The 22,234-nt window shown below is 33.2% G+C and overlaps 1 protein-coding gene across 1 annotated transcript in view; it reads left to right on the top strand.

The window, feature by feature from the left end:
* Positions 1 to 4,783: 4,783 nt before the first annotated feature.
* The window catches only part of LOC107359172 (locomotion-related protein Hikaru genki), a 36,539-nt gene continuing 19,088 nt past the window's right edge, over positions 4,784 to 22,234 (top strand). Inside the window, exons 1-6 of the mRNA XM_015925644.3 lie at positions 4,784 to 5,137; positions 5,325 to 5,600; positions 6,574 to 6,710; positions 6,853 to 6,976; positions 8,729 to 8,888; positions 21,109 to 21,257. Of these exons, the coding sequence (XP_015781130.2) occupies positions 5,095 to 5,137; positions 5,325 to 5,600; positions 6,574 to 6,710; positions 6,853 to 6,976; positions 8,729 to 8,888; positions 21,109 to 21,257 (889 nt within the window). The 5' untranslated portion in view covers positions 4,784 to 5,094. The remainder of the gene's footprint in view (positions 5,138 to 5,324; positions 5,601 to 6,573; positions 6,711 to 6,852; positions 6,977 to 8,728; positions 8,889 to 21,108; positions 21,258 to 22,234) is intronic.

The following is a 22,234-nucleotide window of genomic DNA, read 5'->3' as shown; positions in this document are numbered from 1 at the left end:
TTTGGGTTTTGTTTCAAAAGTGATGATGAATGTTGAAAGGCTGCAAATTGTCATAGAACCAGGAAAAAGGTTTACAATTGTGATTATATTATTATGTTGGAGAAACTACTAGTTAGGAGTATTCCCATGATGATTATAGATGTTCATATATGAATGCGTTTGGTCAGTTTAGCTTTTTTTAATTTACAATAATTGACCAAGATTCGGTTAAAAGTGTAGATTGAAACTTTTGTATTCATGTCGTGACATTCCTTGTTTCATAAGGTTAACATTGTCATTCATCAAGAATTTGAATAAGCTGCAAAAAAGATGATGAACAAGAGCCAGTCAAAGATTACCCTTCTATTACAAATTATTCAATTTATTATTAACATAGAAAAGAAAATTTGTCCCTTTATCTGTGTGCTTTACGATGTTAAATAATAATCAGCTTAATGAGAAGGACAATTTATGAAATTATTTTCTAATCAAATAATGGCATTTCATGACAGTTTGTGAATACATAAACATGAATAGTTAGCATTCTTGCTGGGAGTCGAGTAAAAATGAATTTTTAATTGTCTTTTTTTCACTCTCAATTGGTCAAAGATTTTATTACCATCAGAATGGTAATTGAGTGTGGTTCAACTTCATTGAAACAATTGACTATTAATTTTTGCAGTTTTCTCACCATTTGCAAACAAATTAAACTAATAAAGATGCAGTTTCGAGCATAAAGTTTATCATGGATCACTTTATAAGATGAACCATTCCGCTGGAGAATACAGGAGCGAAAAATTCATTACAATATTAACAAGTTATCTATTTTGTAAGAAATTGCTTCTCAAATATTATTAAAACGCTTGACCGACTTTTGGAAATAATCAAAACTTATTGCTCAAAGCTTCTAGTGATATCTTGAGAACGCAATAAGTAAGTATGCTGAAACTGCGTGCAAGGATATTTCTTCATTGATTCAATTGATTCACAAGAGCGGACTTCTTGAGAGCATCCGAATTGCATATTATGACCATTCAGTCAGTTTGAGAAAATCCATTACTTCATTTTACCAACGGAAAATCATCCATTTAGTGCTGGCAAGTTTTTGATATGTATTGACTGCTTCTGAAATGGTCTTATTTTTTCGGTCAACTCTAGTTTTTAAGTGCAAATTGACGGGAAACTTTCTCTGAATAGCTCAAATCTTACTACAATTTCTTGTGAAAAAAGAGGAAACAGAAAATTTGCAGTGATATAAATCAATTATTGTTTGGTCTAAAAATAAAAATATTTTATCTTTAGAGCACAGTCAGTGCTGAATAAGACAGCTTACTTTTTGGTAAGACTTAACATAATTTGCAGTTAGTTTTGTGATATTGCAGTTCAACGAAAGTGCGTTTTTCATTCCAATCGAAGATTTTTTTCGAAACCCTTTTAATCAAAGTTTTGTCCTTTAGTGTCTTGCTTTTCAAGTTTGTCACCGATTTGGATTAAATTTACTTTGAATTTTTAATTTCAGAGTATTTCAAGATTAAAGTGTATATTTGAATAAACTTTGAATGGCTTTTAACGACAATTTCACATTGAATACAGTGAAATTTTCTTTCGCGTCAAAGAGAAATCTTTAGTGTAGCTCAAACTGTAATTTTTATTTGCTAAGAGTATAACTTGGACGTACCTTGACCCGAAAGTAAAGATGCATGGCCGGTGATGTGACTCCAGAAGAAGTAAATAATTATCCTAATTAGTCACAAAATGCACAAAAACACAATTTAGCACTGAAAGTAATCCATTGAGCTGGCAGTTGAATAAAACTGTAAAAATTAAGTAAATTTAACAAATAAGATCCTCGAATGGAATGCACAATGCAATCGAGTTTTGCTTTTTATTTGGCGCAAAATGAGTTGCCAACACAAACTGTAAACTAGAGTTAAATCACAGAAAATTATTACAAATGCTCGATATTTCGAGCGAAAATTGACTTTTCGAAAATTAAAAGTTCCACTAAGATTGAATGCTAAAACTGTTGCCACCTTGCACTTGTTATCGTCGAAATTTGAATGGTTTTCAAGTAATTATTGTTACCATGAACAAAAATTTGAGTGAATGTGTTGCTGGAAAGTGCGCAGTTTACCGGAATAACTTTTACTTTACAAATGTATCGTCATCTGGTTCATTTCTTGGAAACTATGAATTTCCATGATCATTTCTACATGCTATATTGCTGCTTCTAATCTTCAAATTTTCCTTTTCTCTCTTCTCACAAGATGGAGTCATCCGTTCAAAAGACAATGCAATGAACAATTTTATCAAACTAAATACACGTATAAACTAAAGAAGATTGATGGAGCCCAAAAGATGGACCCGATAGCACTGAAGTTTCGTTCACTCAATGATTTTCTCTGTAATCAGAAAGATTTGAACGCTAACTCTACGCAAATTGATTATTATTTTCGTCTCTTTTTCATGTCACTTTGGTAAACAATACTACTGTAGGATGTTAGTGTGTTACTTTCGACCTTGTGCTGTGAGTCCATAGGTTCCTCTCACTAAATACCTGACTTTTAAGCTAACTTTCACGGTAGTTTACAGTTGTAACTCCCGAACGGTTAATCCTTCAGACCTCAACTTCTGCAGATTGAAAAACTGAAAAAATTTCGACGTTCAAGTTTATTCGTGGCCTTTTCGTTGTTGACCTCTAGCTGACATTTGGAGGCCATTTTTTGAAAGTGCAAAAATTTTCAGATTGGTTCGTTTGTGGGGTGACTATAACTCATACGGGTCAAAAGATGAGTGTTAAAATATCATTCATTTGATCAATTAGTTTCAATAAACATTCATTTATCTTTCCAACTTTGTAAGATTTCTACTTGTAGCAAACAGCAACGAAATCAAAAATTAGAGGTCAAATAACGAAATGACCTTGAATTACCTTATACGCCGACCTGAAATCAATAAGTGCATTTATGCTAAATTTGGTAAATAAAGTTGCAAACTCTACTAATCTTTGTTACAATTCAGAATTTATTTACATCAAAATGCGTCAACAATTACTTTACTAGGTGTCCGAAAAGTCACGCAATAAACTAAACGGCTATAACTTTTGAATGCGTTTAGTTAGCGTTATATTTTTTGTACCAATCGTTTTCTTTTCAATTCGGATTTAATATACTAAATTTTTTAAATTTCGACCCTCAGGACTGATAACGCCTGTAAGAGACCCTGGATCCGTGCAGTGTAAGCGACATTTTTAGGTCAAAAATTTTTTTTCCTAAAAATTTGTGTAAACTAAATCCGACCGTCAGATATGGTCACAGAAAAAATTTGGTGCAAAAATATCGATGAATGGAATAGTTATCGCCGTTTAGTTTATTGCGTGACTTTTCGGACACCTAGTATCTTAGAAGCACAATTAGGATACCTTACACTTGTTAGTTTTATCAATGTATCAATTGTAAACTCTTAGTTAGAATGGACATTAAGCTTGCAGAATATTGTTGAAATAATCGTGACATGTAAATGCTATTCGATGAAAGATTATTTAAATAAATTTGATTTGACTAATTTTTATGAAATGTTACTTTTTTCACAAAAAATGACATGTATTGGGCCAATGGAAATAGTTATGCACAATTTTTCATGACATAAAGTATTAAAATGTCATGTTATCAAGTTAAAAGATCACACGAATTTCGAAAAATTAAGATAAGTTATTTTATACGATTTTGAAAGTTAAAAAAAGTACCAAATGGAAGTTACTTACACCTTTGTATTTCGTTAAAATAAAGAAATAGATTTTACCCACCACCAGGAACATAGAGACAAGTTCGAACAAATGCTTCAAGAAAACATGCAGTCGTTGTTGACCTCTAACTGAAATTTGGACGCCATTTTTTGAAAGTGCAAAAATTTTCGAATGGTTTGTTTGTGGGGTGCTTATGTATTAAATAACCTTCACTCGACGTCTCAAGGTCAAATGTCAAATTCCCGCAATATGACCTTTGCCAAAGGTCCTTTGTTATCTCCGAAAATTTTTATGCATATCTACCCAAGCATAAAATATTTAACATCAAGTTTCAAGTTTTTTATCAAAAGGTTATTGCTACAACTCTTCGTAATGAAATCAAATGGATTTTCAAAAGGGCTAGACTGAAGTATGAATCATCACTTCGTTTCACTACACTTCGATAACAAGATTTGCAAAAAAAGATAAAATAAAAGCTTTTGATGGTCAAGCAATTTTTACTGATTGATTAAGCACATCAAGCCCAATGGTTGGCCCCTTGAGTTCATTTGCAAGTGCTGGTACTGAGAATTCGCTCAATTTGTATTTCCTTATCTCAAGAACTATTTATTGGATAATTTTCATCATATGTTCAAGAAGGTGTTGAACGTTTCACTTTACACTTGTTATTGTCGAAATTTGAATAGTTCTCAAGCAATGATTTTTATTATGAGCTAAAAATTGAGTGAATGTGTTTCGCATAAAATCGAAGCAGCTTTTTCTTTACAAATGTATCGCATCTGGTTCATTTCTTGGAAACTATGAATTTCCATGATCATTTCTGAATGTTTATATTGCTGCTTTTAATCTTCAAATTTTCCTTTTCTCTCTTCTCACAAGATGGAGTTATTCGTTCAAAAGACAATGCAATGAACAATTTTATTAAACTAAAGATAAACTAAAGAAACCCAAAAGATGGAGCCGATAGCTCTGAAGTTTCGTTCACTCAATGATTTTCTCTGTAATCAGAAAGATTTGAACGCAAACTCTACGCAAATTGATTATTATTTTCGTCTCTTTTTCATGTCACTTTGGCAAACAATGCTAGTTAGGATGTTGCTTTCAATCTTGTGCTGTGAGTCCATAGGTTAATTACGTAAAAGTTTATTTACTCTTCCATCTCAGTGGAATGGCAATTTTTTGTGGATTATTGTGATTCTTAATCGATAATATTTCATTATTGATCTTTTTCAATTTTTCCAGATTTTGACTTGAAGACTTTCGCGAAAAGTCAGCAAGAAAAAGAAGTTTTGTGATACTCGAATAATGCATATTCAGATTGAATAATCTTAGTTTTTGATTAAATAAAAAAAACGAAATCCAAAGTAACAATGAACATATCATTTGAAACAATATTAACTCTTTTATTTAAAGGTAAAGTATTCAACATTTTCGTGTTTACTTTTCCAATGATCTTCAACTTCAATTCGGAATCCATTGATAGAAGTTTGTTTGGAAATGTTGAAATTGCGGAAATTAAACTGCATAATTTTCCCTTCAATTTTGACTTTTAATTAAACGATGAAACTTTTCTCTTCCCATTTGCTGTTCTTCCATTCAGTCAAATTAATTATTCTACTGATAGTGTATGTTTCTTGTGATGGTGATAAACCTTTACCAACTGTTGGTACTCCTTGTGCATCACCAGAAGTGTTGGTCAACGGCTCTCCAAGTCCGGATATTCTTGACATGGTAACTGGTGGAAAGTCATCAAGTTTCACTTCAATTGAAGAGATTCTCTTTGTGGGACAATTGAATCCAAGTGATGAAAAGAGAATATGTAAAATTAAATGTATGAAAGGAGTTTGGGTTGGACCAATGTGCAGTTCCAAGCCTGGTAAGAATGAAAAAAGATTTTCCATGTTCTTCATTTACCCCAATTTACAATGCTTTGCCCAAGTTCATATTTTCCCAGTTTTTTCGATTACAAGTCAAACATCGTTGAGAAGATCTGAAGGGTTCTGAATAGTTCATGATTAAACTGTTTTATTGACAAAATAGAGTATCGATTACAATTACGATATTGAGTGAACATTAGATGAAAATTCCCAAAACTCATGAATGGATTTAGATATCACAACGGAATTTCGTATAGGAATTTTGTATTCAGCCTTTAAAATTCCAATTCTTGTATTTACAAATAGCAAAAGTTATCATTATGCATAGACTAATGGCCAGATTTGAATAGTTTTTTTATGAAACTATGAACTCTCAGTTAGCAGAAATGTAGAAAAAATGTAAACTTTGAATCAAAATTCATGTTCAATTCAACCAGTTTACTTGATCAACAGTTATCGAACGAAGTAAAAGTTTTGAAATGGTTTTTTAATAGCATCAATGAATTGATTCCTGATGGATTCTAGTAATTTTCAAATGAATGATTCATTTTTTTGATAAACCCTGATGATTTATTAGTGAAGTTGATTCAAAGTAAAGTACAGAAATCAACAAATCTGAGTTGAAAACATCAATTATCTTGATGATCAGAATGATATCTAACAATTTTTCCTCATTACTTTGCCTTGTTTTTGTTAAGCTTAACGAGTTTTTATTTTCTTGTTACATTCTTAGGCTCAGGTTTATCATCTCATCTTGCCTTTTATACTTCTTTGTTTATCTACAGTCAAGAGTAAAACAAGTTTATTATAAGCATTATTTTTACCAACGGAATTACCTTTCGTTGTTTTTACTCCTTCTTTATCGCTCATTTTAAACATTAATCGAGCAAAAACTAATCGTAAAACTTGGAATTTTCATTATTTTTCCCTTGCTTTCTTTTTCTATCTTTGTCTGTATCTTTACTGAAATAGGAAGCGATGTTTTTGAACATCCAACTTTTAAAGAATGTCAATTGAAACCAAGATCAAATGAACTCGTTATTACTCACAATGTATCTCAAATTGTTTTGGATCAAGTTCAAACCTTTACAGACCAAAGTATCATTAAGGTAAGATTATGAGACCGCACTTAAAGCGAAAAAAAACTTTGTACTGTTTGTGGTCAGAAAATGAATAAAAAATGGTTTTATTGGTAATGAGTATTAAGATTTTATTCGGAAAAATTTAACACATTTCTGTCTGTTTTATCAGGTGCGATGTAATGACGTTGGCCTTTACAAGTTCAACGGTTTTTCCGAGCTTCAATGTATCAAAGGTATCTGGGATCATCCATTGCCAAAATGTGAGGAAACAACAATGCACACAAATTTTTCGCGTAAGTTCAATAGTTTTCTAACGTAAGCATATCTTCTTAGCATTAAAACTTGCTTGCAACCCAAACACATCTTTATCAAAGTCACTCAAATGAAGCTTTCATGCAAGATACGGGTTTTCTTGGTCAGTAATCAATCGATCAAGTTACACAGCTATGCGATTAGGCATTGTGTATCCTTCATAGATAGCTTTAATAGAAAATCTTTTAGTGTGTAACTATCATTCGAGCTCTTGCGTCTCTTCAACAAGACATTTTTACAGGTTTTTCTGATGAAGCTGCGTATTTTGAGATAAAGCCCGTTGTCCAAATTTTTTGCTCCTGATCTAATCATTAAATTCTGACAAATAATCTTAATGATTATGAATTCCTAGTCACATTTGCGTTCATTGAAGTTTGATATTTTCAGCTCAAATAACAATCGCAGTTCCATCAGACTCTTGGAATCCAGTGAAAATGCTGATGCGAAATGTTCTTAGAATAATATTTGAATGATAAGTTGTTTCATCTTTATAGTTTCAAGAAATGTACAGAAATGTCGTTTAGAAAAATCCATTTCTATCAAAAAATGAATCTTTGTAATGAAAAATATCTGAACTCTATTCAGCACAATTATTATGATTATTATTTTTTCTCGCCTTCCTTGTTTCTACACAAATATTTGAGCATTTAAATCTTTTGATAACTTTGAATGTAAACTGAATGAAGCAAGAAAATTTTCTGTTCTTACAAGATTTATATTATAAATATTTAAAGTTTGTTTGTTCAAATAATGTTGACTTGGGAAAAGTGTATTTCAATATTTAAAGTTACAGAATGAAAACGTTTTATTGTCATGAAAACAACATGACATTGAGATAATGGTCTATCAAGTATTGATGCAAGTAGAGATTTGGAGTAGAAAATTTTCTTTTCCTATTTATATACAATTTGATGAATTGAATTGATGATGAACTGGGAATGATAAAATTGATAAATAATTGCAAGTGAACAGTAAACTGTTAGTCTAGATAATTGATGATATTATTTTGCCGAGAAGAAAAAAGCCAATTGTTGAATAACAAAGAATTTCAATGAAGAAGAATCAAGAAAAAAAAGTAATTCTGCCTTTTTTAGATTCAATGTAACTCTGTAAAGATGCACATGCAAGTTGACTTAACAATGTTATTTGATATTAACGAGCAGCAAAAAGGCTTATCTAGATAATACTGATTGGAATGCTAATTTGACTGAAGAAAATGTTCAACATTTTTTCTTCTTAAATCTTTCATTTATAAAATGTTATCAGGATTACTTTTTTTTCTTGTGAACTTTTTTTCTATCATGAAACAGAAAATTATTCTATCAAAGCTTAATTTAATCTTTAATTTGCGTCAACTTTGAAGCTAGGCACAGTCTAATTAAAGTATATTTTGTATCGATGTTAGTCTGTGAAGAAGAAAATTGAATCAAGCTTCAAAGTTGAAAAAGTCAAACACATTTTCGTTGATCACTTTATCTCGTCAGAATTGTTTTTTCTTTTCGAGTTTATATTCGTGAAAATGAACTTTTTGGTAGATTTAACCTCAAGAATTCAATGTGCTTCTTAGGTGTTTGTGAATAAAAACGAATGTTACTTTGAAAATAAAATTTTATTCTCACTTTTTTTTACTTCATCAATGATGATGTTAACCATGTTACTGTTTGTTTTTGTTTAATCTCAATCTGGTTCATGTTCATTCAATCATAAACTTTCTTTTCTGTTTCATCTCTCAGTTGACTCACCTCCATCAATTGTATATAGTGTGACCTCGGGTGATATTGGAATAACAGATTCTGGTGAACTTTTGGTAACCCCAGGAACCGTTCTTCATCTTGATTGTTTATTTTCACGAACAAATGGAGACCCAGAATGGACTTGGACAATGGCTCAAAGGTATTTTATCCATTATTGCTCTATTTTGTGGAACCATTCTTTTCAAATCTTTCTTGGCAAAATTTTTCAACCCCCTTATGAATCAGTCATTTCAAGTTTTTTTTGATTTTTCAAAAGCTGATGCTAGTTAGCTTTCAGTGTCAGAAAATGATGATTCTCATCATTTTGATAAATTGGAGTAATTATTGAAATCCAATTCTCGAGTTTACCTTTTCCATCAAAACATTGAAGGAGTGACAGTCTATTAAGGAAACAGAAATTTTATTTCTAATTCAATATTACAAGAAGATACACGATTATTAATGATCGTAAAGCTCTTTTTGTCGAGTATGCCACAATCAGTTATCATCGAAAAGACCCGATTTTTCGAAAAAAACTATCGTCTGAATAAGAAATTTAAAAACTGAAATCTTTAGCTGTTGGCGAATTTCATTCAAATGTTCGCGTCGTCAAACACTATCTATTGTTCAAAGGAGTTTGTGCTTGGAATGTCCTTTCGAGTTAAGAGAAGAACTTTATAGGTTTTTAGGACCTTAAACGCTGAGTCCATTAGTGCTACACGCAATATATCTGATCCAGAGTATATGAGACAATCGAGGTCAAGTTGGAAACTTCGACCGCCTTTTGTACAGTTTTCTGAGCAGATTTTTTCATCAAGCTCATTTTTCTGATACAACTTTTGACGATCAATCAGAAAATGGACTTATTTCGTGAGATAACATTTTTTCGGTAATGTGACTAGTGACTGTAATCAGTAACTATTGTTAAAATTTATCGCGTTTGCTCAAATCGATATGGTGTTACTGAATTTTCCGATTATAATTAGAAACTTAAACTTAAACGGACTTTTCTCAAATTCTTTATTGGTAACTTATAATGACAAAAGTTAGAAAACTTTTAGTTTGTAACTAATCATAGAATTAACGGGCAATAAATTTGCCATATAAGCTCATGCAGCAAAACCCCAAGCTACAGGCCCGGGATTGGCAACGAAGCTCCAGCTCCAGCTCCACCTTCACCACCACCGCCACCGCCAGCATTAGCATTTAAATTCAATCCAGCTCCAGCTCCAGCTCCAGCTTCAGCTCCAGCTCCAACTGCAGCTCCAATATCACGGTCCTGTGCTGACGCAGGGTTGAACATAGCAATTATAGCCATGAAAAAGACAATCGATACATCACTGAAAAGTTTCATTTTTCTTTATCGAGACACTTTTAATTTTTAATGAACAAATCGTTAACTGAGGTAAATAGATATACTGAAACTGATGCTGAAAATGATGATTTAACATGTTCAAAATTTCTTTCTATACTAATTCTCATTATCAGCTTGTTTGATCAGCTGCATTTTGCGATTTTGTCTGAATAAATAATCTAGTCATAGCATTGAACGCAACAGATGAAACAATATTTATGATGTACCTGACATTTTCTTTTAATTTCACGTGTGTTTGTAGCAAAAACTCACCAGCGGTTAATGATACGAATCTCAGATTAAATCTGTAACTTTCAGAAGATTGAAATAAAAAATGTGAATACTCAAGTTCACTTCATTATTCGACCCATTACTGACATTTTTAGTTAATTTCCTGAGATAGCAAAATTTTTCAGATTTTTCCATTTTACATCATAATGAATATTGACAAAGAATATGAGTATTTCAATATTGCAAAAAGTCTCTTTGATGTTCTGTATAGCCTTTGAAAGCATGTAATAATAAAAATTATACAATTTTTCAGCCTCAAGTTTGCCCAGTTTCTGCTTCACAATAATTCTATTTTTAAATTTTGTTTTTGACCCTTTGATGCTCATTTAAATTGATAAGACTAAAAGTCAATTGTATAAGCAATGGAGATTTCGATTAAAACTAATCTTATCGATTTAAATGCGTATCTTTAACTGATTGATGGGCGAAACTTAATTTTCTAAGCTGTATTATTATGAATGATTTTCAATACGGTCTAGTAATGCTGGGTTTATATTGATATGATAAGCTTTAAATAGCACTAATTGGCTCGTTTCTACAAACGTACAATGTCCTAACCCTTGAATCGAAAGTTGGACTCATTTCGTTAACATTTAAAAGTATATAAACAAAATTCCAAATGAAAACAAATCAAATATCATTTAGATAGCCAGCCGTCAGTCATTTCAGCTGAATTAAAGTTATATAAATTGTAAACAAAAGATCAAAAGATTAGCATTCAAATTTCAAGCTGTTTATTCAGTTGAACCTCAGTTTTACTGAAAACTTTGCTTACAATTTTTTTGTTTTTTTACACCGAGTGATTGGCAGAATAATTTGAGAATGGCACAAATGCCCTACTCATAGAATTTTCAAATAGAAATTTCAGTCTCATTTCAAAAATTAATCAATTTAATTGAAAAGCGTATATAATCATCACATGGTAAAGCATCCGACACAAAACGACAATTGGGTTAGATCCCCACCTATTGATCAGTATTACTTAAATAGAAGCCAAAAATGACTTGAACTTAATTCAATTCTGTAACTAACAAATTCAATGAATAAGGAAGTTTACTATTAAGGTATGAACAGTAATGTTTTGGACTAATTTTTCAAAATTTAATTGCGACAGTTATAGACTTACAGGCACCATGTTATCGTCAAAATAAAGCTAAACTTTTCAACAACGTTGTGAAAAAATTAATTAATTTCGATAAAAAAATGTCAAGTAATGGCCTTAAATAGACAGAGGCGTCAAAATCTGATTTTACCTTTCGTCAAAAACCATATAATATTTCCAATAGAAAAAAGACTTTTCAAAAGCGGACTTAAATTTCGATTATTTCAAGAGATTATTTCCAAATAAAAAAAGCAAAAGGTCACTTTTCTTGTGTTGATGAAGTTCTGATTTGACTTTATTTTGACGATAACATGGTGCCTGTAAGTCTAGTATAACTGTCGCAATTGAATTTGAAAAAATTAGTCCAAAACATTACTGTTCATACTTTATAAGGAAGAAAATTATATTTCAATCTGTTCGTCCAATCAATTTGTTCCGCATTTACCCAACTACCTACAAAGCTGACGAGTCTCTATGAAAAATGAATTAAATGATTTCGATGAGCTCGCAGTGGCATATTTTTTGGATTTTTTCGAAAAACTCGCGAGCATTATGAAGAGTAACGTTGATCATATTTGCATTTTCAAATGATTGTATCTTAAAAGATAAGATAAAAAGTTTTTTCAAAATCACTTTTACTTGAACTCTTGATATTACTCGATGAAGCTGAACCAATGTTTCATTAAAAATAACAGCTTTTATTTTATGCTTATTTTAACATTTGTGTTTATTCAGTTTATAACCTTTGATTACGAATAACTTGAATAAATTATCGATAAAGTCGAGACGTAAACCTTGAACTATCCAATTACTGAGATAAACAGATGAATCATGATACTTATACTGATAATATTCTATACAATAATTTAAAAAAATCTTCATTTTTTCCTGCGTCAGTTTAACCGAAATTGAAAATAAGAAATGTAGTAACGCAATAGAGAGAGAGAGAGTAAAAAGTTCAGAATATTGCCGATTAAACTACTTGAGATAACATATCAAAAGCTTGGTTGTAAGGAGCGTAGCTTTTGAACGAGAAATCCTGTTCAAATCGAACTCATTTGAAGCTTTCAATTTATCAAATTAAACAGAAGGTCTAGAAAGAAGCTTTTGAAAAATCAAAAAATGGAATGCAACATAACAATGTTGCCATATTTGGATACCATAAGTTGAAAAAGCACTTGTCACAAGTTGAATAATGAATGACGATTTGATATATGAGTTTTCCAGACTTGGCTATGATTTAACCTCTAAATCTATCATGAACTATTACCGGATAACCTGGAAAAATGAAGGATGAGTATAACTTGACGGAAAATCCAAGTCACTAGATGATCAGATCAAATCGAAAAATAGTCAAAGTTAATCTTGAAAATATTAGCTGAAATGGCTAATAAAAGGATCTTTCAGATTTGGTTCAACTCAACTTGAAAACATTTGAAGAGTTTTATTTTACAATTGTCATTGTCATGTTTCTGGCTTAACATGTGTAGTTTTGCATAACGCTCTTTTATCACATTTCCAACTGAAACCTTTGCTCACATAATGCTTACTTAATGTTGAATCAAACGCCATTTTGGTATAATTGAACCAATCAGTATGTGATGGAATCAGTTTATTTCAAGATTGAAAATAAAATACGGGCTTAATTATGACTCGGATGCATTGAGCTTGTTTCATTCAATTTTTATTCTTCTGTTAATAGAGACTAGTCATTCATGTTGATTAATTTTTCGTCAAGACTTTCACTTGCAAGTTGACGAAGTTTGAATTTAATTATGTAAGAAAATTTGAATGTTATCTTCTCTGTTCAGGAAAAGACAAAATGGCACCCAAAGAAAATTTTATCTGATCGAGAATGTTTAGAGAAGATCTTGAGTGAAAATATTTTTGTCTCTTCTAAAAATAAGGTTGATTCTTTCAGTGAAAATGCTGGCAAATGATGTAAACAATGTGAGCCTGATAAAAAGGGTGAAGAATAATGAATGTTGAGATTGGTATTTGGTGGTAAAAGGGAATGTTGAATACTCAGATTATTGCGTAGTTGCTATGCAATCGAGTCCAGTATATTTTGTGCTAAAGAAAAGGTGAAAACAGAAAATGCTTATGAATAGAACAAGAAGAAAAAAGTAAGATTTTCTCTCTTATATGCCTTAAATTATTCTATTCTTTTGAGATGAAAGTCTTGAATGATGAAGGCAATGCCAAGTTTCCAAAGATTTTCATTATATACTGAATAAATGTCAGAATATGTATTGAATATAATGTTTGACTAAGAGCATAATAAAATCTCTGGGAATATCAGAAAGTTAAATAACGAATGATCAAGTGAAAACTCGAGTTCATTCTCGAGTGCGCAAGTTTATATAAAAACCTTTTTTTCGGCCTTTTCCATGTGGAAAAGTGGAAAATGCAAAATGTGAATAGAACAGCTTAAATGTTCCAATGAGGCAAGCGAAGATGGTAGCACTTTTTGAATGAAATTTTTCCCACTTTTCTTTTCTGGCTTCTCAGACTAAAAGTGACTAAATTTTTCAATATAATGTTGGATATAAAAAGCACAGAGTTTCCCTTTGATTGAATATGTTTAGACTTTTGCTTTGTTATGAGATTATTTAATCCTCCCTCATTTCCTCATCTTCAACCCCTTTATCCTCTTCTTCTCCCCCTCAATCATTATATATAAAAACATGTATCTTCAGTTGGTCAATTAAGTCATTAAATACATCTATTTTGGTTAAGAACCCTCTTCTCATTTGTTACCTCGTAACAAATCTCGGTACCTCTCGCAATCCTGGATTGATTGTAGTGTCTACTGTGTTTTACTTTTGTGTTAATTTCTTAAGTGTTTCTCAAATTGACTTGGTCAATAGTCTTTAGCCCTGGGCTCAGTGAATTGTTACATCTTTAACATTCGCCAAAATAGCGGGTAAAGGAGAAAAGAAATCTTTAACCAAAGGTACCAGTTCTAGTGTTGAGACAAGGTCTACATCAAAAGGATTTAATTTTGTTCAGTTGGTAACCGAGAAGCGGAAACAAAAAGGTGTTATAATGGAATTAAGTGAAGCAGCTAAAACTGATATGATAAAAATAATGGCTGATCTCATCCAGACAAATAACGCTCAGATGACTAATATCTTCCAGACCAGTATTACTCAAGCTACTAGTCAAATGACTAATTTGATTAATGAGAAGATATCTAGTGCTCCAGGAGCTTCAACAAGTGAACCTTCACCCGTTCAAATAAGTGAACCTCCAGGAGATTCATCAATGTTCAATACTAGTTTCATGCCGAATAACCAGACCCTTGGTCAAAGCAACGGTCGAAAGACCTTCTTCAAAAATGGTCCACCACCGAAATTCTCTGGTAAAGAAAGTGAAGCTTCAGGTTGGCTTCGAAGATATGAGCAAACCTGTACACTTAATGGTTTATCTGGTGATGAATTTCTTCATGGTGTTGGATGGTGTTTTGAAGGCATGGCCTCAGAATGGTTTTGGTCTCGCATTGTTGGAACTAGTCAAGGACTAAACTGGCCTGATTTCAGGAAGAAATTCTGTGCTGTTTTTATTAATGAAGAGGAAAGATCTCGATTGTTACACAATATCAGTGGTAGGTTTCAGAAACCGGAAGAGAGCTTGAAAAGCTATGTATATTCAATGCTGTCTATGATTAAAGAATATGACTCTTCAATGGATGAAACAAAGGTGATTGGTTACATTACTCAAGGTATGAGAGAAATCTATAAGTTAACTGTTCTCTCTTATCTTCGTACTCATGGTCGTACTATGGATAAATTGGAAGAAATTGTACAAGATCTGAGTAGTCAGAAATTTGTTTCACGTTCTAATTTTAAGGGAACCGTTAAGACTAGGACTCCAGGAGTCTCTAATTCTTATTCCCATGGACCTGGTCCATCAACTTCTCAAAGACAAGAGAGTCCCAGGACGCCGTCACATGATCTTATATGTTACAATTGCATGGGTAAAGGTCATGGTGTTAGATCCTGTAAAAGTCCCAAAGATACTAACCGTATCAAGCAAAATGCTGAACAGGTTAAAAGACAGAGGAGTGGCAACATTTCCGCTTCCGCTGTTAGTAACTGTAATATTAACAGTTTTAAACCAAAGGTGACGTTATTGGTCAATGACAAACCAATAACCTTTAAAGTTGATTCAGCTGCTGATGTTAGTGTTCTTAGTGAAAAGATTTGTAAAGACAATCAAATTAAAATTGAACCATGGCTTGGTTCGTCAGTATCTGTCGCTGATAGTAGGACAGTTAAACCAGTTGGCAAGGCCACAGTTCACATTAAAGGTGATGACCTTGATGATACTATTGATATTTGCGTATTACCTGGTAATCAGCAAGCTTTACTTGGTAATGATTTCAATCAGGATCATGGTTTATTATTGGATTATGTTAATAAAACTGCTGTTTATCGCATCGCATCCAAACCGAGCTCCAGGAGCAGAATTGAAGTATCTTCAGTTGAAATACTGAAAGATTATCCAGAAGCTTTTGCTAATGATCAAAGTGATGTTGGGTTAATTGAGAATGTTTATCACAAGGTGAATACTGGAGATCATCCTCCAATTTACCAAAAACCCTATCAAGTATCTGTTAAGAACAGAAATATTGTTCAAGAGCATCTTGATTCGATGCTTAATGCTGGTATTGTTGTTCCCTCGGAAAGTCCTTGGGCTTGTCCTATTACTTTAGTTGATAAGAAGGACGGTGGTAAAAGATTTTGTGTGGATTACCGGAAGTTAAATGATATTACTGTTTCCGACAAGTATCCGATTCCTCGGATTGAAGATGGCCTCGACCTATTGGAAGGAAGTAAAGTATTCTCAACACTTGATATTGCTGCTATGTATTGGCACATCAGGATGGATCCTAGTGACCAATGTAAGACCGCTTTCATCGTACCCCAGGGGTTGTACGAGTTCGTAAGAATGCCTTTTGGATTGAAGAATGCACCTGCGACTGCTGTTCGTGCTATCAATGCTATCCTTGGTGGTTTAAACTATGTTGATTGCTATGTTTATTTTGATGATATCATTGTGTTTGGGAAATCACAAGCTGAACACGATACGAGACTTCGTTTGGTCCTGGACCGCTTGAAAGAACATAATGTTAAACTTCGTCGACACAAATGTACTTTCTCTACCAATCGTATTGCTTATTTAGGACATCAGATTGATGATACTGGTATCAGACCAGACCCTAATAAAACCGCTTCTATCTCATTGATGAAGCCTCCTTCAAATGTTCATGAGATTAGACAATTTTTGGGCCTGGCCACAACTTACCGTAGATTTATCAATGGTTTTTCAAAGAGAGCTTACCCTCTCAATCATCTTTTGAAAAAGGATGTTCCATTTGTTTGGAGTCAAGAACAACAAGAGTCATTCGATGACCTCAAAAATGCTTTGACTTCACCTCCAGTTTTATCCTCTATCATGGATGAAGGTGAATTGGAATTGAGGACTGATGCCTCTCAAAAAGGTCTTGGTGCTTGTTTGCTTCAGAAGCAAGATGGTGTTTTGAAACCATTAATCTTCATAAGCAGGACACTGAACCCAGCTGAAAAGAATTATGGTGTCACAGAACAGGAATGCTTAGCAATAGTTTGGGCTATTACTAAGTTACGTCATTACCTGTATGGTCGAAAGTTCGTTGTTGTTACGGATCATTGTGGACTTTGTTGGTTTAAAAGTATAAAGCATCCTACTGCTCGTTTAGCTAGGTGGGCATTGAAACTTCAATCGTTTGATTTCGATGTCAAGTATAAGAGTGGTCAATTACATAAGGATGCTGATTGCTTATCCAGAAATCCATTGGAAACCGTTGAGTCTGACTCTGATGATTTGGATCAGATCCAAATATGTTCTATTGATGAATCTGATGATTCATTACTTTCAAGTAATCAAAAAGAAGATGAATTTTGTAAAAGAATCGTTTCACTTCTTAATTCAGAACAATTATCAAGAAGAGCCATGAAAAGAACGTCGAAGAAATTTACTCTGGTTGACAATATTTTGTATCGTAATTGTCAAAGTAAATTATTGCCTGTTTTACCAAAATCCATGGTAGCTAAAATACTTGAAGAATCTCATGATCTTCCTTCTGGTGGACATTTGGGTTATGCGAAAACTCTATCCCGTCTTAAAGCAAGAGTTTGGTGGTCTAAAATGGACGAGGAAGTCAAGAAATATTGTGTATCGTGTCATTCATGTCAAATGCGTAAACCATATTTGAGCCAGGCTCGTGGTAAAATGCAACTCCAGGAGATTGCCAGTAATCCCTTCGAAACTGTTTCAATGGATCTCTTGAGTTTACCTAAATCCGAATCTGGTTACAATTATTTGGTAGTGGTTAATGACCAATTGACTAAATTTGCAATGGCAATACCAATAACTGATGCTACAAGTACAAATGTAAAAGAAGCTTTTCATCATGGCATGGTATTACGGTTTGGAACACCTAAGAAGCTAATAACTGATCGTGGTAAAAATTTGATGTCAGAGGAATTCCAGGAATACCTCAAAAGTATGAACATTACTCATACTCCTACCTCTGCTTATCATCCAAGAGCCGATGGCCAAACAGAACGCTTCAATTCCGTATTAGGTGTTGGTCTATCTATATTTGCTGAAAATAATCCGGAAAGTTGGGAAAAATATGTTGATGAACTTTTGTTTGCATACAATACTTCTACGCATGCGACAACTGGCTTCCCGCCATTTTATCTTGTTCATGGTTTCGAACCAAGTCTCCCGTTAGAACGTCGAGTTGGTGCTGCACCTATATTGAGAGGGACTATTGAGTCCAGTCCATTCAATCGACTCAGAGTCGCTCGTAATTGGGCTCGTGAGCAAATTATTAGAGCTCAAGGCAAAGCTAAACAACGTTTCGATCGATCTAGAGTAGACGATAACTTCAAAGTTGGCGATTTAGTAAGTCTAGCACAACCTCGATTGAAGAAAGGTAGTTCGAAGAAGTGGAATAAACCATTCAAAGGACCATATCGGATTATCAAACGCAAAGGACCAGTGAATGTTGAGTTGATTAACTTAAAAGGTCCGGCAAGAACTCAAGTTGTACATGTTGAACGTTTAAAACCTTATAATAGTCGTAACATTTGACAATTACTGCAAAGATTATTGTCTAACACAATAATCATTCGTTTGAGTTTGGCGCCTCAGAGGCTAACTATTTGGTCAACGACCCCTATCAGATTACATAATCTTGATGGTCATTTGTTAATTAACTCTCAAAGTGAACACATTAATCTTTTTCAAATTGTTCAATTTAAAAAAAAAGCCAAATTTATTTTTGTGAAAATGGAGTTTCCACGCCTCATAGAACAAGAGTTCGTTTACAGTGAACAAAATTTCGTGGAACGAGATCGAGCTATCGAGTTCAAGTGCCTTCTATGCCTCGATATACCCTTCGAACCCGTCAAACATGGCGAGTATACAGGATCGATTAGGCCCAGGGCCAACTATCAATCCTGTTCTGCTGTTTTTTGTAACAATTGTTATGATAAATATTATACATTGAATGAAACAGATTGGTACGGGTTCTTACGTTGCCCTCAAAATTGTGGAAGGTCGATGACCAATCAAGACGGCCTGGCCGATAAAGTCCCTCTCCGAACAGTTGATATTCTCCATAGACTTGTGGTTAAATGTTCATTCGAAGCCTGTGATGAACAAATGGCTTTTTCAAGCGTCTTGGATCACCAAAGAAACTGTAGGTTCAACCCAAGAATTTGGTGTTCTACATGTGCCATAGAGAAAACTGAAGACCATAATTGCCGCCAATACATAGAGTCATTAAAAGAACGAATTCGAGAGCTCGAAAGTTCGCAGCAAGTTCGTGGTCCAGGACCAATTCCACAACCAGCGCCATCTAGCAGCGAAGGCCAGATAACTGGGTTATCAAATTCTGTTCAAGTTCTTCATCGATATGGAACTGGTGCAGACGTGGTTGTTCATTTTGGTGGTCAAACCAAAGTATATAAAAGAGTCCCACTTGAAGTTTTTGGTAGGGAGCTAAGAGCTCGAGTTGAGCGTGATTTTGGTCAGCAAGTCGGTCAAATCATACATGTCAATCATAGAGAGGTGTTGAATAACATAGCACTTCGACAAGCTGATGTCCGGCATAGACCAACACATCTCATTGCCTTACCTGTCGATACGACATTGACTTTGGGTCAGACCCTCAACATAACCATTCAAGGTCCTGGACAAGTCATTTAAAGAAATCGAGACGATTTCACTCGGACGGGAGATTTGTTATGAGATTATTTAATCCTCCCTCATTTCCTCATCTTCAACCCCTTTATCCTCTTCTTCTCCCCCTCAATCATTATATATAAAAACATGTATCTTCAGTTGGTCAATTAAGTCATTAAATACATCTATTTTGGTTAAGAACCCTCTTCTCATTTGTTACCTCGTAACAGCTTGCAGAGTTGTTCATTATTTATCAAGGTATGGTGATTTGTTTCTATTTTCACATGGAGATAACAGGATTACAAGTGGAAAATGCATATTGACTAAGCATGTTAGTTGGTTCATTTTTGCTTGTTCAATTTGCTTCTCTAGGATGAAGTGATGATAAGACAACAAAAAGCTGAAAAAGGCTGCAAAAGGCTATAAAAGGCTCCCAGCTAATAAGGAGTGGGTGAAAGGCATCAAAAGATTAATAAAAGGTGACAATCAACTCTAGTAAAAGATGAGAGTTTCTATCAGCATGCAAAATTCAAGCGAATCGGTGAAGAGGCAAAATCTCAATGGAATCGGCTCTCATCCTTTGCTTTTTATGCATGCATAAAGATAATGATTTTGTGAAGCCGTTTTAATGGCGCATATTTGAAAACATTTCGGCGACAAAACTTTTTAGCAAAATGGTTTAGCCTTGGCATAGCAGTCAATGAGAGATGTAATATGAAAGCGATGACATGCGGATCTTTGCAGACTCTGTCTTAATGAAGAGCTCATAATGCATTAAAAATAGTGGAGACTAGCAAAATTTTGCAGTTAAACTTGATTTTACACACTTATGGTTGCACGCAATGAAAATTTTTGAAATCGTTGCGAAAACATTGCGAAAATTTAAACTCGCAACTTGCTTTTAATGCAAAATGAACAGTTTAGTGAAAAATCATGGAAAATTCAAGTTTAATAATTTAACAAAAGCTTGCACGATTTCATTCACTGTTATTCAAATGCGAAATCACATATTAACGATTGAAGATAGATGGCAAGTATTGAAATGACATTATTAACCAGAATCGTAGAATATTGAAATTTCTTGCATTAAAAGTTCGTTTTTCCATAAACGCAATCGTAAAAAATATTCAAAATAAAAGTTGATTCCAATCGAGTAAAGTATGCTAGAAAAAGGTAAAAATGAGTTTTTGTGTCACGATATCTTTACGCTCGCAAAGCATAGACATTTAAATAGCAAATATCAGTAAATCATCATTAATCTGCAACTTTTGGTACTTTTCGAAGAGAGTTTCACAGTGAATTTTCCGAGTTGAGAGATTCGAAAGAAAATGGTTTCAGTGATTGCAAACAAGATGAGTTTCTGTTCAATTAATTTCTATTTTATTCTTGCAGACAATATCCAACTGGATGGGCTGTAAGTGAAGACTCGCGAAACTGGAAATATCGTTTATCTGTATATTACACAAATGAAAAAGACTCTGGCCAATTCAAATGTACCACACCCAAAGGACATTTTAATAGCATTTCCATTAAAGTAAAAGGTAAGCCATGAACTAACACTTTGATTTCATAATTTATTAAATCATCAACATTTCACTCGTCTCATTGCGACTCAAAAGGTGCAATCTTTCCATTGACATAACAAGCTTTCAATACAAGACTCTTTTCAAAATGGTTTACACTTTTAAACTTTATTTTACTCTCGAGAGTTTGTCAACAATGTTACCTTCAACTTCAACTTGTAACACAATTGCAATCATTTTTTTCTCGTTTCCCGATAAATGTTTAAACAAGAGGTGAAAACACGAATGAATCCAAGATTCGAAACTTGTTTTCTCTCCTTCCTGATAGCGATATGATTTATTAATACATTGATTAGCAATTATAAAAATAGTAAGTTGACGATGGCAAAGCAAGTTAACAACCATTGATTATACTAATAATGGTTACCTGGAATCGTGAGAGAGTAAAATGTCAATAACACATTTCATCTTCTCGCCTAATCACCATCATGTAAGTGGTTAGAGTTGGAAAAGGACAAGAAAATTGTATTATGAATACTTGTTTGAATGATGAAATGGAGGAGGAAGAAGAAGAGAGGGAAGAAAAATGTTGTAAATGGTTCCATGAATGAGCAAAGGAAATGTTGGAATATCATCGATCACAATTCTTTAACCAACAAAATTTTGTTTTTTTTCTTTCTCTTCTTTTCTCTACTTTTCTATTCATCATTATTTTCACCCAACATTTGAGCATTCTCAAGGTAGTGCAACCAATTTCAAGCAGAAACCCAAAAGTGTTTATTATTATCATTATCAATGTTTATGCTCGTCTAACATGGAAATAATGTTTACTACAAGACAACATGAATTGAATCACATGATTATTTGCCAACTTTTCAGTTCTATAGTTTTTATCTCTTTTCTCTTCATTCTATTATCTCGATTGTTATTATCATGTTACAGAGTAAAATGTTCAATATTCACTTTTACTCAATCATTATTGAATTTTGTTTCTC

This window comes from Tetranychus urticae, chromosome 1 (genome assembly GCF_039701765.1).
Source record: "Tetranychus urticae isolate SD_2017Ah chromosome 1, NJAU_TeUrti_SD_1.0, whole genome shotgun sequence".
NCBI lineage: Eukaryota > Metazoa > Arthropoda > Arachnida > Trombidiformes > Tetranychidae > Tetranychus > Tetranychus urticae.
The sequence above is the reverse complement of the archived record's forward strand: the minus strand, read 5'-3'. Positions and strand labels throughout refer to the sequence as shown.